The 17252-nt window shown below is 41.4% G+C and overlaps 1 protein-coding gene across 2 annotated transcripts in view; it reads left to right on the forward strand.

Moving 5' to 3' along the window:
• SCFD2 (sec1 family domain containing 2) overlaps positions 1-17252 on the forward strand; it is a 157019-nt gene that overhangs the window by 10960 nt on the left and 128807 nt on the right. For both annotated transcript variants that reach the window (XM_081208856.1, XM_081208857.1), the window contains exon 3: positions 10919-11046. In XM_081208856.1, the coding sequence (XP_081064982.1) occupies positions 10919-11046 (128 nt within the window). The remainder of the gene's footprint in view (positions 1-10918; positions 11047-17252) is intronic.

Here is a 17252-nt window from a genome sequence, read left to right on the forward strand (position 1 = left end):
TAAGTGTATCAAGTTATTTGTTATCACAGACACTCAAATATGCCTTAAAACATTATCTGGTATTCTAAATCCAAAGAACATATTGTGATTTATTTATTTTTGTCTGAACATTTTGTGTGTGTGCGTTTCTCTGTTCCGTTTAGATAACATTAAATAGAAAAAAAATTAGGATTAAGATGTTTGCCCTCTTCTACAAGTTTACAAGATGTTGGGATGCAGGAAATGTTTGCTACATGCTTAAGATATGGGTTTACTTCTGTGGGTTTGGCAAGTAAAAATACTGCTTTGAAAAAATTAGTTGACCGCAGCAGGCAAGCTTGTGCTCATTTTATCCCATTAAACATCCCCAGCTGTATGTTGTGCACCTAGTCACATTTGCAATTTTTCCAGGGTGCACAACTCTTGACATGTTTGCTTATCTCTTGTGCGTAAATACCACAGCTCATATTTTTTTATAATTGAAATACATTTTGCCGTCTTCTGGCTCACTATTTTCACAAAAAAAGTTCTAGAATAGAAAGCAGACCAAAATCCCACCCTCCATTCTCACTCTGGGAAGCCTTCCATTTTCTTCTGGTGAGGGTAACAAAAGGACCTTAGCTTTCCTCTCCAGTTTAGAGGTGAAGAGAGACTGATACCAACCACACTGTTGGGCTGAGATTTGGATGTGTAGATCACCTACAAGGATCCCATATCTCAAGAGTCTCCTCCAGCACCATAATTCAAAAGCATCAATTCTTCGGCATCAGCCTTCTTTATGGTCCAGCTCTCACTTCCATACATCACTACTGGGAAAACCATAGCTTTAACTATACGGACCTTTGTCGGCAAGGTGATGTCTCTGCTTTTTAAGATGCTGTCTAGGTTTGTCATTGCTTTTCTCCCAAGAAGAAGGTGTCTTTTAATTTTGTGGCTGCTGTCACCATCTACAGTTATCATGGAACCCAAGAAAGTAAAATCTCTCACTTCCTCCATTTCTTCCCCTTCTATTTGCCAGGAGGTGATGGGACCAGTGACCATGATCTTCATTTTTTTATGTTGAGCTTCAGACTATATTTTGTGCTCTCCTCTTTCACCCTCATTAAAAGGTTCTTTAATTCATCCTCACTTTCTGCCATCAAGGTTGTGTCATCTGCATATCTGAGGTTGTTGATATTTCTTCCGGCAATCTTAATTCCGGCTTGGGATTTATCCAGCCCAGCCTTTCGCATGATGAATTCGGGTAGGATATGGGTGATCACAAATGTTGACGTGGCTACCAAGACCACTCATAATGTGTAGACCCCTGAGAATTGCACGCAGATGAGTCTACATTCCACTAGCAGCAGAAATATAACAGGAGGAATTGTGTGCTACGTCAATGTATGATTGCTACTCTGGTGTTCATTTAAAAAGATGTTTTCCAATATCTTTCGCACTTCTCCAAAACAGACTTTTGTTTGGGAAACTGACTTTTGCCATCAGTTGAATAAAACAATGCTCCCTCCCCCCTCAAACGTGCAAATCATCGTTGCCACTTGAATCTGGAAGAACTCCAGGAATGTTATAGCCTTGGGATATTCCCAGATGTTTTCAATTGGAAACCCACTGTCTCCACACACCATGCCTCTGAAAACATATGTCTAAACCACTTTATCCATTTGCACCAAAAGAAGTGTTCTCTTACAGGAGAAATTGAGGCCACTGAATTTCTTAAGGCCAAGTGATGTATCCAGTTTCTGTTTATTGATGAGCAATCTAGCAACTAGTGAAGGCTTTCCTTAAAACTGTCAGTCTAAAATTAATCACTTTTTAATTGCTTTTGCATATATAAAGAAGCAATAAAAGCATCATGGATTTTTACCCTGTACCTATTCCTTTGTAGCTATGAAGGAAAAGGAATTACTGTTGATTAGTATCTATATTCCCATTTGTACCATTATTTATCCATCTTGTTCCCCCCCCAAAAAAATAAACAAACATAATATTAACTTTAAGGAAAAGGGTCAGAAAATGGCTTCCTACATACAGACGCTGATTTGCAATGAATTGATCTTCTGTGTAAGGGTCTTTTCTTTGTATGAAGGTCCCTAAATCGTACCACCCTTAAGAAATCATACATTACTTGGAATGCAAAACACATTAGTGGTGAATAATGTCATCTGAAACAATATTTTAAAAGCAGTCTTGCAGTCCTGACCTGATATATGTGATGTTTTTCTCGTGAAAATCTTATTTTCTCTCTCTCAAAGAATTAACAAGAAAAAAATTAAATATAGGCACTTTTTAATCTTAAATATTGTTATAGAAATGGGGGGAAGGGATCCCTCTAAACACTAGGAACAAATAAATACTAGGATTTTGATTGGGGATGGACTAAAACATGGGTAGGCAAACTAAGGCCTGGGGGCCGGATCCGGCCCAATTGCCTTATAAATCCGGCCTGCAGACGGTCCGGGAATCAGTGTGTTTTTACATGAGTAGAATGTGTGCTTTTATTTAAAATGCATCTCTGGGTTATTTGTGGGGCATAGGAATTTGTTGTTCTTCTCCCCCCCCCCCAATATAGTCCGGCCCTCCACAAGGTCTGAGGGATGGTGGACCGGCCCCCTGCTGATAAAGTTTGCTGACGCCTGTACTAAAACATAAACTGCAGGGCTGTGGCAAACAGGGAATTTCTGGCCTACCTATTGCAAATCAGTTTGGCTGGCTGAGGGAAGGGCAGGCCTGTTAGTATTACAATGGAGAGCCATTGAGGGTTAGCAACTCCTTGCCCCAGCTGTGGCCAGAGACTAGAGATTTGGAAGGCTGCCAGGGTAGCTGCTCTGGGGGAGGGCAAGGGGCTTCTGGGCCATGCTGTAAGATCTGGACTCCCTTCCATGCAGACTGAAGGTATAAATAGGTGAATAAACCATATTTCTTAAAGCATGACAGTCTCCGTCATGTCTTCCCTTCTCCAAAGGGACACAGACCCTGTTTGTGCTCCTCTGACCCCATGCGCTCTGGCCACTGCTTGGCAGAGAGAGGGGGCAGGTGCCGGGATTTTGTAACAATATATCTGTGCCAAAAATTATCTTGGTGCACAGCCAGTTCCCATAATGCCATCTCCCGAACTAGAAAAATATTTCAAATTGCTAGGACCTAGGACTGAACATGTCTCTCATATTCATTATTATCAGTGTCATATTTATAGGCTCTGGACAGCACAATGTCTGCGATTCCTCTCACCCTGGAAATATCTGTACGCATACAGGATGCATATAGTCTGCCTTTATTGCACATAAATTTAGATGTACTGGTTAAACAGCAAAATAGTTACATCTGGTCAGTCATGCAGGCTTATAAACAGTTGTCCTGGTCACAAGTGATGAGTAAAAATTGCCTTCAGATGATTAGGCAAGGAACAATGTTTCCTTTTTGTTCATTTAGGCCTCAGATAACTAGCTGTGGTATGTGTAGGCAGGTGAACTTAACTGAAAAGCTGAGGTGATTAATTGCTATCTATGGCTGGGAATTTTGAAAAAGCATGCAGTGAATAGAACAACATTTCCCTTACATTTTGTTGTTGGCATCCGTCTGTCTTGAGAGACTGTGAAGTTTGCCTCCTCTTCGGTCAAGGAAGGTTTAGCATTTGCCTTCAGACCAGTCCTGGGATGAATGAGTTATTCATGCACAGAAAAGTGTGTGTAACATCTGACTGGGGCACTGAATACTCTGTAGTTGTTGATGCCATGATAGTTTTATGCCTCAGATTATGAGTACTTGATCTTTGGATGTGGCAGTTTCCTTTCATAGATGCAAAAAGTAGGTTATGGGGGGGGGTGATACTATTTCTCTGCTTCTAGGGCTATATATCTCTAAGCCTTTTGGCATCTGAATCAAATAATAATCTCTAACTTTTGAGTATTTGCCAAGACACACAGTTAAATTGAGTCTAGAGCAGATTACGCCATCAAAGTGGCTTGAGGAGTTGGAATGGAATTGAGGAATAAGCTTAAATTGCTCAAGAAAATGCTTACGTTCTTTAATGTTGACTGTCTGGCTTTTAAAATATGCAACTGCATGTTTTGCTTTGAAAAATTATGGGAATTTTAAATGCCATTAATCCAAATGAGGATAATGCTCTGTGACTAGGAAGCTGGGAATTGTTTGCTGTATCAGATTGTATTTATTAGTCTAAGTGGGAGCAGTATTGTTGGATATTTTCAATCTGTTGTTCCTTGTGAAGGAGTTGCTTTATATGTGAGAATTTTCTACATGAGCATATTTCTTAAACTGGATACCAGCATAGACCATAACCGTATAAGTCTATACAAATTAGTAAAAGGTAAAGGTAAAGGTACCCCTGCCCGTACGGGCCAGTCGTGTCCGATTCTAGGGTTGTGCGCCCATCTCACTTAAGAGGCCGGGGGCCAGCGCTGTCCGGAGACACTTCTGGGTCACGTGGCCAGCGTGACGAAGCTGCTCTGGTGAGCCAGCACCAGCGCAGCACACGGAAACGCCGTTTACCTTCCTGCTATAAAGCGGTACCTATTTATCTACTTGCACTTAGGGGTGCTTTCTTTTCTTTTTCTTTTTCATCTCAGCACTGTAATTTAATACTACGACACTGTTAGGAGTAGAAACCAAAAACTTTCAAACATCATAGCCAATCAGGCCACGTTTGCCTATGATTTCGCCGATGTAAAACCACATTAGCACTTCAGTAGCCACCAAGCCATTCCTCAGCACTTCCTTGACAGTGAGCTGTTTGATGCGGCCAGTCTGCATGCTCTTCACCAATCCTTTCATGCCATCAATGGCCTTAGGAATTTCAGCAGGAGTTGGGGGAACCAATTCAACTTTAGCATAGTACAAAAAAGTGGCCAGGCGAGGCTTTGAATAAGTGATAGCAGCAGAGACAAGCTTGGGCCCTTGGGTGGTGATGGCCGTCACCAGCTTCTGCGCAGCCTGCGCCATCCCGGGAGCGAGCGGCGGACGGAGGGGTGCTTTCGAACTGCTAGGTGGGCAGGAGCTGGGACCGAAAGACGGGAGCTCACCCCACCGCGGGGATTCAAACTGCCGACCATGCGATCGGCAAGCCCTAGGCACTGAGGTTTTACCCACAGCGCCACCCGCGTCCCCAAATTAGTAGCCCTTAGCAAATGTCACTACCTGTTTTCCCACACATTCAAGAACCTGAAAGGGAAGGCCTGTTATCGTTTATTTATCCTACCTTTATATTATGACTGCAGGTATTCCTGTCACAAATGCACGATAAATGATAGGCATACTAAGGCATTTCCCTGAATGCATGATCTCTGTATCTATGGCCAAGGTCAGGGGTGTGCATGATCAGTGCCAAACCATCCCCATACTGAATGCAGTGGTTCTGCAGGGGCACCTATTCATGCTGTCTTGAATGTGGTGGAACTGTCCCTGAGATTGGAGACACTTATCAAACAAGGTCTCCAACCACTTGAGCAGGCATGAATAGAAGCCGCCACAAACCAACCCCACACAACACTGGGAAGTTGAGGGGGGAAGCAATGTGTGAGCGGGCATTGGGGGGACTTGGGTGCATGCCTCCTGCCACACTTTGAGTGTTGCAAATACATGAGCACATCTGAAAAGTACCGGCTGGCCAGTATTAGAAACTCAGATTTGGCTAGGCGCCAAATGGCTCCTTGAGTTAAAGTTGCCAAAACAGAATGCCTAGTTGCCATTTTTGGGCCAGGTGGCTTGAAAAATCATACTTTCCAATCCGACTTTTGGTTCTTGAAATTCATTCTAATCGTCCAGATAAAATATAGAATAGAATAGAATAGAATAGAATAGAATAGAATAGAATAGAATAGAATAGAATTCTATTCTGTAGGATAGAGTTCTACAGGATGTATTGCTAGTGTGTGAAAACAGTCAAGATCCCAAGGATCTCCAGGCATTCACCTCCAGATGGTGGAGACACCAGACGCCTTCTTGACTTGGTCGCAAGTGGCCAATAGACAGGTATAAAATTTGCCTGATACCTGGCAACTTTTTTTTTTATATAATTTTTTTTATTGATTTTACAAAATTTTTAAAACAATACAAACATATAAAAAGACATACACACACGTATAGTTTCATAACCTTTTTTTCATAAACCATGTTTCTCAGACTCCCCCATACCTCCCCTTTCTGCATCCCAATGTCCAAAAGTTTTTAACAACTCTAAATGTTTCTGTCAGTCCTCTGTCCTCTTAATCTTTCCTTTAGTCTAGTCTTGTATCGCTGTAACCCTTTCTTACTCAAAACCTCGACATTCTAACATTCAACAAGTTTATAGTAGTCCTTAAGGTAGATTTTAAATTTCTTCCATTCTTCTTCCGCCGTCTCCTTTCCCTGGTCGCGGATTCTGCCAGTCATCTCGGCTAATGTCATATAGTCCATCACTTTCATCTGCCATTCTTCCAGGGTGGGTAGATCTTGTGTCTTCCAATACTTTGCGATGAGTATTCTTGCTGCTGTTGTAGCATACATAAAAAAAGTTCTGTCTTTCTTTGACACCAATTGACTGACAATGCCCAAGAGAAAGGCCTCTGGTTTTTTAGGGAAAGTACATTTAAGTACCTTTTTCATTTGATTATATATCATTTCCCAGAAAGCCTTAATCTTCGGGCATGTCCACCAAAGGTGATAGAAAGTACCTTCAGTTTCTTTACATTTCCAACACTTATTATCAGGCAAATGGTAAATTTTTGCTAGCTTGACTGGGGTCATGTACCACCTGTAAATCATTTTCATAATATTTTCCTTTAAGGCATTACATGCCGTGAATTTGATACCGGTGTTCCACAACCATTCCCAGTCAGCAAACATAATGTTATGGCCAATGTCCTGTGCCCACTTAATCATAGCCGATTTAACTGTTTCATCTTGTGTGTTCCATTTCAGCAGCAAATTATACATTCTTGACAAGTTCTTAGTATTGGATTGATACCTGGCAACTTTTGAATGCTGCGGCTGACACACTGCCTTCAGCTTTTCCCAAGGGCTGCTGCTATGGTCTTCCTCTCCCCTTGAAGACCTTCTTAGTTTCTGCTTTTAGTGACTTCATCTTTAAGGTGTTGGCTCCTTCATTGTCAGCTGCCTTCTGCCAAAGGGATTTCTCAGGTCCTAGCCTCTCTCTGGACTTCAGCCACTTTAGTCCTGGCTGCTGCTGCTGCTGCTTTCCACACCACATTCTTTGCATTGCCTCTTCAGAGTCTCTTCTTTCATTTTTCAAAGGTTTTCTTCTCAGGCTCTTAAGCAGTGCTGAGCCTAACTTTCCAGCCAATTACCAGGCTCTCAGTGAAATTCTGAATTTTGGTTGGCCTATAATTATGACTCACTATGTTTGAATGGAATGCCCAGTAAAGGACCCAACACTTTGTGAATAAACTGAAGCATATACAGTGGTACCTTGGGTTCCAAACACTTCGGGTTACAAACACTTCGGGTTACAGAGTCCGCTAACCCGGAAGTAGTACTCGGGTTAAGAAATTTACCTCAGGATGAGAACAGAAATCACGCAGTGGTGGCGTGGCGGCAGTGGGAGGCCCCATTAACTAAAGTAGTACCTCAGGTTAAGAACTGTTTCAGGTTAAGAACGGACCTCCGGAACAAATTAAGTTCATTACCAGAGGTACCACTGTAAAAATCTATGCCCTCCAGCTAACTATTATAACTGTAACATCACAAATTAGATAGTAACAGTTTTTTTGACACACTATAAAACTGACCCTAACACAATGTATCTCTCTGGCTTCAGTTAGGCATGAAACACCAGTTTTGTCCCACTACACACAGTTAACAATCTAAATTGGTTTTAAAGGATAGTCAATAGAGCATGAGACTCTTAATCCCAGAGTTGTGGGTTCAAGCCCCACGTTGGGTGAAAGATTCCTGCTTTGCAGAGGGTTGGACTAGATGACCCTCATGACACCTTCCAGATCCACAGTCCTATGATTCTGTGACTACATTGATACAGTTTCTAAACAGGGCCCCGTATCTCTCTTTCTCCAGAACCACTGCCTACTTCACATTTTATTGGACCACAGTTCACTACTTACTCTTCTGCATTAAAACAGAGCTGCACTTTATCTTGAGATTAGCATTTCCTGTTAGCTCCCAGCAAACTCCAACTGGCATTTGTTCGAAACCAGGATATATGCATGCTTAATGTTTCATTTCAGACAGAAGTCATGTTGGCAGTGGACATGATTTCAAACTCAGACCAAGCTGTAAACTGAGACAGCATCTCTGTCTGCAATAAAATAAAACAAAATCCTTAAAATCTTGAACTATTCAGCATTGTTTACTCAGGATGTGACTTTAGGAGGAGTCCCTTTCTCAGGAGCTTGCCTGGGGATTTTGGAGATCACTCTGAAACATGATCTTTGAATGCTTTGTGAGTTGTCCTATCATATTTACTTGGAACCAAAGAGATGGAGGAACCGAAGGGATGGAGGAAAGCCTATTAAGAAGCCAAGCTTTCTCGGGTGTCAGAATTACAGGCAATCTGATCAAGCAAAGAGTGCTGGTGCCCTGTAGCAAAAGTCATGAGTCTAGTAATCCACACACGGCTTTCAAAGGTGCTTGCTTGACAAATAGTCATTATGAGTAACTCTGATAGTGTCAATATCCTGTTTCAGGGCATTGGAGGCTGAATCCAGGTTGTCAAAACTGCATGTACTGTCCATCTGTTTTGGTGGCTCCACATACTCTCACCAGTGTTAGAAACTTGCATATATAAGCTAATTGCCAAATGACACCTCAACCCTGGGTTACAGTCACTACAATGGAATATCAAGGTGCCATCCCCACATGAAGCTTATTGTTATTATTATTTATTTCATTTCTATGCTGCTTTATATTTTAATGAGGGGATTTCAAAACAGTTTACATTAAAACATCAAATGAACGAATATAAGGTCATAGATGCTTTCTCTTTGAATTGTCTCCAAAACTCATAAAAGCCCTGGTCCCAGTCGTGTGAATGCCAGTTTTTCTTGGTCAAGGTACCATGTATGCACTCTGAATAAGCTCAGGCACATATTTATTTATTCACATTTTCCATGTCTGCATTAGGGCCTTCAGAACAGACCCTAGAGCTGAGATTTGAAGAACATGGGGAAGCAAGCAGTATTTGTGAAATTTGATGAATGGTAGTGTGGACTCTAGCTCGGTTGTATTAGGAGACTAGCAGTGGTATCCTGCATGGAATGTGCGGCTGCTGTTTGCTTCAGAGGTTGCCTACTTTACAGGGCATATTAGTAGACAACCCTCATGGTATGAAGACGTATTAGAATTGCCAGGTCCAAATCTGAAAGCTAAGTCCATTACTAGAAAGCATTGTGGTGGGAGGACGGGAGTCTCAATTAACTACTCTCTTTAGCTACAAATTTTATTTTTGTCCAAAGCCATTTGTTTAGATACTATTCCTGGTGCTATCCTATCACTTGGCTGGACAGCTGGATCTGTGTATAGAAATAAGTGTGTAGAAACAGTGTGTATCTCTTTTCCCCCATCTTTTGCAAGCAGTAATAAGTCTACAAAACATCCACTTTTGATATTGCAAGTCTTCAAATGTGCCGGTTTGTCATATTTTCTACTTTGCTTTTAAACAGAGTCTGCTATTCTCAACATATTTTTAAACAATTCCCAGTAGCCTTGCAAAGCAAACCTACAACTTTGGGAAGAAATTGGCTTGTAAAAAAACAAAAGCCAGGGAAGGAAATCATTGCCCTCCAGGACTTTTAAAATCTATATTAGCATGACTTGACAATAAACGTTGGTCTCTGCCAAGGAACTTTCTCATGGGTATTGAGTTTTCTTTCATTTTCTTTTAAAAGTTCTAGTTCCATGTGATCACAATTAATATTGACATATTTGAGATATAGAGCACTTTTGTATGCCATTCAAGATTGACCCTGCATAAAGTTATACCTTCATATATAACAAAAAATGTATGTCCTCATGCAGCCCCCATTGGAGGATTTGTAGTGCCTCAACACAGTCCTGGATTTGCATGAAGTCAGGGGTAGGCAGGAGAGCAAATGAGAAGACATGTTTCACAGCAGCAGTGGCCTTGGCATATGACCCTTTCCCAACTCCTTTATTGCTGCACTGAAACTTTGTCTAAAACTGCTGCTTGTCCCTCCCTCACTTGTTATACTTCAGTGAGCTTTATGAATGAGGTGAGATTTAATGCAACACCTCCCAGCTCACAGATCCACTTTGCATCAATGGCCATATGAACGTTCTCTTAATATTCTGCTTGTATCAACGGCTTCACCATTACTTCTGAATCTGGCGAACAGCTTTTCGTTTCAAAAAGTATAGTCACGAGAGTGCATTTCAGAAGAAAGTCTATTATACTCAAACTGTTGCTGTTTTTGTCGTCATTAATATTCTCAGTAGCTTTGGTTGTTTGCGCAAGCCACTGCTGAACTACAGTGGTACCTCAGGTTACATACGCTTCAGGTTACAGACTCCGCTAACCCAGAAATAGTGCTTCAGGTTAAGAACTTTGCTTCAGGATGAGAACAGAAATTGTGCTCTGGCGGCGCAGCAGCAGCAGGAGGCCCCATTAGCTAAAGTGGTGCTTCGGGTTAAGAACAGTTTCAGGTTAAGTACGGACCTCCGGAACGAATTAAGTACTTAACCTGAGGTACCACTGTATTCTCTTAATAATTTTGTGGTAACAGAATCAATTAAATTTATAACCTCTGGTTAATATAACAAGTTACCAAATCAGCCCATGTATTCTTAGTCTGAAGAGAGAGCAGCTCTTTCTGAAAAAGTTGAGCTTTGTTTCCGTACTTGAAAGTAAATAGGCTATCCACGTTGTAGAAATCACTAAGCTCCAGTCCGTTTGCTTGATTCTTAGCAGATGTTTGGTGTAAACCTGGGTGCTTTTTTTCTTTTTTATATATAGTGATCCAGCTGCTAAATCTCTGTGGGAGTCCTTGATGAATTTCAAGCAGAAAGAAGCTGTGATGGAAGTCAGGAGACACCTAGTGGAAGCTGCAAGCAGGGAAAATTTGCCAATCAAGATGAGCATGGGTAAGTAAGCCTTGGAGCGGGCCTGTGCGTACTCTTCATCTGTGTCCAGCCATTTAATCAGTGTAGCTATTTCTCAGACGCTGATCATTCCGAAATCATTTGTCTTTAAATAAATCTGAGGTTGTTAACTGCGGTTTGGTGACGAGCCATGTGTTTTAGCAATCAGTTTCTTTGGAGCTTGGTGAGTTATCAATCAGTGTTTTGAAATGGATTCAAAATGTTACGCAGTTGTAGCCTGACTTACAGGCTGATAATACACTCATAAAAATATACAATGTCACCTCTTGCCTTTAATGCTTTGAAGTATGAGCCTGGGGACAGAAGGGGTTATTCAGAGCCTTGTTCCTGTGCCCCAAAAACTGCAGTTTTCTCAGTTTCCACTTACGGCTGTGGCATAGCTCTCGTCTCATTCTGTACAGTGGTACCTCGGGTTAAGTATACTTAATTCGTTCCGGAGGTCCGTTCTTAAGCTGAAACTGTTCTTAACCTGAAGCACAACTTTAGGTAATGGGGCCTCCTGCTGCTGCTGCGCTGCCGGAGCATGATTTCTGTTTTCATCCTAAAGCAAAGTTCTTAAACCGAGGTACTATTTCTGGGTTAGCGGAGTCTGTAACCTGAAGCGTATGTAACCCGAGGTACCACTTTGTTGCTTTCTTTGCCTTCAGTATCATGGGGCAACCTTGTATATCATATGGGCAATGTTGTATACACATTAAGCAACTAGGGATTCAATGCCAGCAAGTGAATAGGCTGACAAAGCAGGGATATATTGTCCCAGGCGGAAGGTCATTTATCTTATCTTGCCTTCTAAGAGACTAGTAGCAGCCTTCTCCTTCTCCAGTGGTGTTGCAGCAACCGGGGCGTGTGCACACACAGAGGCGGGGCATAGAGGGGGAACAGAACCCATCGCACCAGCCCAGCCCTTGCTGCCAACACACCTGGGGTGTGGAGAGTTCACAAAGCCTGCGCGCCAGGCCAGCCTGGCTTTCACTACCAGAGCCAAGGGGGACTGTGTTGCGCTGCCTGCACAGGGAGGAGGCTGGCTGACGCGGCCCTTGGCAGGTGAAACTGCCCAACGCTGGCCAGGGAGCCATTCAGCAAGGGGGCCAGGGATGCGGTGGTGAGGTCCAGCCAGACTCCAGGGCCCAGAAACCCCCAGCAGCACGAATCCCTGCATGGGAGCCCTCTAAAAATCGTACGCCCAGGGCTACTGCCCCCCTGCCCCCTTGTCCTCCTCCACATCCAGCATAGAAACACAAGCTACTTCCCTCTTAGCATGCTAGTAATTGTTTTTTTCTCTGCAGCCTAATTATTATTATTTTTTTTTTGTAAGCTTATTCACAAGGCTGAAATGGATACTTGGGGCACCATCTTGCTGTGGTGGCAGATGGATAGGCAAGTGCCCTGTGCTTCCTGTCCCGTCCCCCCCCAACAATGTTGTGTTCAACATCTGCTTTCCCCCGTCTTTGGGACATAACATACAGTGGTACCTTGGGTTAAGTACTTAATTCGTTCCGGAGGTCCGTTCTTAACCTGAAACTGTTCTTAACCTGAAGCATCACTTTAGCTAATGGGGCCTCCTGCTGCTGCCGCACCGCCGAGCAAAATTTCTGTTCTCATCCTCAAGCAAGGTCTGTAACCTGAAGCGTATGTAACCCGAGGGACCACTATAGTCTCAACAGAGCTCCTAGGTGGAAGAAAAGCAAAGGCTCTATTTCAAATCTAGTGTTGTGAAAAAGCAGGAAGCTGATCATGTATGCATCCTGTCCCTGTATCCCATGCAAGAGCAGTGCATGAACATCTCTGGCTTCATGATACAGAAAATCAGCCTGGGACTATTTCCTGACAAGTTCTTTTGTTAAGTTAAGTGGTCTATAAGTACCGTTGTGTTTTTTTTTTGTTTATTTACCACTGAGTGGGAAAGCTGAATAACTGAAACACAGGTGTAACTATTTCAAGTTTGTTTGTGCCTGTTACCTATTTTCTGAATCATAAGCTCATCTGGTATTGACAATTTCATCATTGTTTAAAAATATGAGCCTTAGTGTGTATGCACATATATATATGTTCAATAAGGAAATACTGAGTGATTGCTTTAAGATACAGTCGTACCTTCTTTGGAACCCGAACGTCCGAAGCGGCTTCTGCAGCTTCCGATTGAGTGCAGAAAGCTCCTGCAGCCAATTGGAAGCTATGCTTGGCTTTCAAACGTTTTCGGAAGTTGAATGGACTTCCGGAACGGATTCCGTTCAAGAACCAATGTACGACTGTACTGTAAGTATAATGCAAAAGAGTAGACACAGGCAAGTGGAAGCATACATTAAGGCATAATTATTTCAAATAAAATGTAGTAATTGCATGCTGTAATTTAGGTGCAGGTACAGCTGCTTCAAAATAAATTTGATCTTTCCCCTTTCCATGTGCAAAATTTGCTGTCTGAAGCTGCACAACCAGGGTCCACAATGGTTAGGCCAAAACTTCATTATGAGCAGTATTGTGTTAACTTTGTTATCTGAAAGCATTTGTCCCTTGAGCCATTCAGTAACTCCTTGTCCCTAGAAGACTGGAAAAATTTAGGGTGACTAAAGAGTTGAGTTGCCAAAGGGCAAGGGCATGTAAGTTACCCATATTAGCTCAGCGCTGCTTCCTAAACATTAGGAAGAACTTCCTGACAGTAAGAGCTGTTCGACAGTGGAATTTGCTGCCAAGGAGTGTGGTGGAGTCTCCTTCTTTGGAGGTCTTTAAGCAGAGGCTTGACAACCATATGTCAGGAGTGCTCTGATGGTGTTTCCTGCTTGGCAGGGGGTTGGACTCGATGGCCCTTGTGGTCTCTTCCAACTCTATGACTCTATGATTCTATGATTCTATGATTCTATGATTCTATGATTCTAAGATAGCAAATGCTGGCTTGTCTTGTATGATCTGAAAGTGCCCTTTAACTTCCCCCCTCAGCTATCAGTTGCTGGAAAAAAATCTCTTCACACATTCAGGAAGGACAAAGGACAATTGCAAGCCAATGATGGTTTCAAGCTTCTTTTTAGCATGTAGATATTTTAAACTTGCTTCAGTATCTAAATCCAAAATGTAGCATTAACAATAACAACAAAAACAACAACATTTCTCTACTGCCTTTCATTTGAGGATTACAGGGCAGTTGACAATACGAAAACACAAAAATACATACAGTAACAAACCAAACACTACCACCCAGACAGTTTAAAAGGCCATAGATTGTTTAATTCCTCGAAGGCCTGGGAGAAGAGGAAGATGGACATTAAGCGTGTGCAAATTAACCTCAGAAGCTGCTGGAAAATCAGGGTCCTGGTTTATCATTATATCAGGAGTCATATGCAAGTGCCAAGGCTGAGTAAAAAGGCTATTTTTTCCACTTTAAAGACCTAAATATTATACCAGTTTTAGGAAAACTCTTGTTAAAATTGCCCTCAGGCCTGACTACATCTGAACAAAACACTTTTTGTTACTGGGTGGGTATATGTGGTTTAAATATGCACAGTTCACTTAATTCTAATATTTTTAAATAATCATTTTTGGTTGTTTTAGTTTATGTGGATAAAAAATACAGTGAGAGGTCCAGAATTCTTCACATTCTATTCCAGGCAAAGAAATATATACTAAGCTGGCATCTAAGAAGAGACATACTTCTTTCTCGTTTTCACAACTTGGGGTTGAATATAGCACAGTAGCACCATGGCTGTCAATCATCATAGGCCTTATTTATGAATACTTCCTGAAATATTAACAAACCAAAGAGAAAAGAAGATGCCATGGTCAGGAAACCATCTTCTCCTGAAGAGGCCATCAGTGACATAAAAAAAAAGTTTGTAATTTGCTTGTGTTGGTATTAAATTTTAAACTGTCTTGGCAGAAAGATGCTGTAAAGCACTTTAAATAAGCAAATAAGTAATGTTTGACAGGATATAATACACCTTTATAATAAGGCAGTGAGCCAAGTTCTCCCCAGCACCACCATTAAGGAGGAAGTGCAGAAACAGTTATCCCAAGAAATTGGGACGCGAGTGGTTGTGGATGTACATTGGAGAACTCACTTGCTCAGTTTTCCTGAGCGAATCCTTTTCTTGTCTGAGTGAATGTGTGCCATATACTCATATTGAAAAAAATAAAACTACAGTGGTACCTTGGTTCTTGAACTTAATCTGTTCCGGGAGTCCTGAAAGTGTTCGAAAACCAAGGCCGATTAGCTGCAGGAGCTTCCGGGTTTGCGGCATTCAGGAGCCAATTTGTTCAACAACTAAGCCGTTCGAGAACCAAGGTACCATTGTACTGCATTTGAGCCCACCATTGTGGTCAGCCTGACCTCCCCTGAGAGGGTGTGTGTCTTTTTGAGTGCATAGAGACCCATTGTCCCTTGCTAAATGCAGAGTCTCTTTCTTGGGCCCCTGCCCATAATAACTGACATTTTGCTGTTATGGAACACTCCTCAGATACCAAGATATCTCTATGACGTACATAGAGGATGCTTAGTTGGATATGAGATTAGATTAATGTTTGTTGTTCATTTCTTATGGGTTATACCCAACTATGTCACCCAGGGTTGATGGTTGAAAGTCCATTGATTTCCTTTGAGTTTACTCTCAGTGCATCTTAGATGGCAAACATATTAACAGCCTGCCTATTTTTAAAGAACTCAAAGTTGCTAATAATAATAATAATAATAATAATAATAATAATAATAATAATAATAATAATAAATAAATAAATAATAATAAAAGAAAACAGTATGCAAAACATATACATCAACAGTACGTATAGTATTTATGCAGAAGAGCACTTAGTGGAACATCAGAGAACTGGAGGGCAGAATTATATACACCTTTATCCTATTCTAGTAAATATTCTGCTAATGTCTGCTTTCTTGTGTTATGGATATATGTTAGGCCACCTCAATTGGTAGGCAAGGTTTAAATACTCCTAAATAAATAAAGATAGCCATCATGGAAAACAGCATATAAATATAAATCAATTACGTAAATAACAAACAAAAAAACAGCAATAAAGGAATTATTAAAAAAAACCAAGTAGTTAAACTTTTATTATTTCAGTGCAATATCCATCAATTCAAAATGTATCTATTATTTGCACTGGTTTAGACAAGTCAAGTAGCAAAATGTAGCTGTATTTTTTAAAAAGGTTTTTATACTGTAACATTCTTGCTAGTGTCAAAAAGGAAGTCAGGCTTGCTGAAAAACGGGCATCTTATTTTTTCGTTGGGTTTCTTCTTCTTCTTCTTCTTCTTTTTCTTCGAATTTCAACACACTTGAAGATACTGGGTTCCGAAAGAAAGTTCTATTCTGCGTCTAGCTTCCTGAAACAAAGGAGTGTTGTTCCTTCAGGAGAAGTACCGCTTCTTCTTTCCCCAATCCTCACTTCCTTTGCAGCCTCGCTGGTGATCAGATGCATATCTTAGAACGCTTCTGAAAGTGATGGTTCATGATGCTTTTGTTTAAAGCTTTGCTATTAGCATATTATTTGGCAGCAAAAGACACTTTGCTACAAATGTCCTTCTGTGGCTTCAGAAATGGCCTGCCTTGCTTGGCAGTTTTAACAGTGGACAGTAAATCTAGCCTGAGCTTGAATCCCTTTATTATCTCCCTTTATTGGCATGTTGAATGATGAAAGCTGAAACACCAGGAGGATAACAGAAACAAAGTGCTCTCTTCTGTTACTCTAACCCTCCATTAATGGAAGAAAGCCCTCTCAGTTCTTCCCTAGTAAACTATGCAGAATGCGACCTGAAAGACGAAAGCATCTCATTAAAGAGCACAAGGCAGACCTAGCCTACAGAAACAATATACCAGCGCAGCATGCTTTGTGAAAGAGGTTGGGATAAGGCTACTGTAAATCCCTTAAGTAGTTTGTAACTATCTGGCATTTTTTTTTAAAAAAAAAGGGGCATCAAAGGAAATGGCAGATTTGTTAGGGGTGTAAGGTATGCCTGAACTTTGTCTGCAAACATGAAAGAATATCCAAGATATGAAAGAACACAGCAATATGATCACCTCTGGATGTTATGAAAGGGGAGAAATGGGAAGCACAAATTCCTTTTGCCTCCTGTTCCCCCATATCTTTGTAATGCTTGAATTGGAACTTAAGCATCTTTTACTTACACACACACACACACACACACACACACACACACACACACACACACACCCCTTTCACAAAAC

This window comes from Podarcis bocagei, assembly GCF_964188305.1.
Source record: "Podarcis bocagei genome assembly, chromosome: 9".
NCBI classification, from domain to species: domain Eukaryota; kingdom Metazoa; phylum Chordata; class Lepidosauria; order Squamata; family Lacertidae; genus Podarcis; species Podarcis bocagei.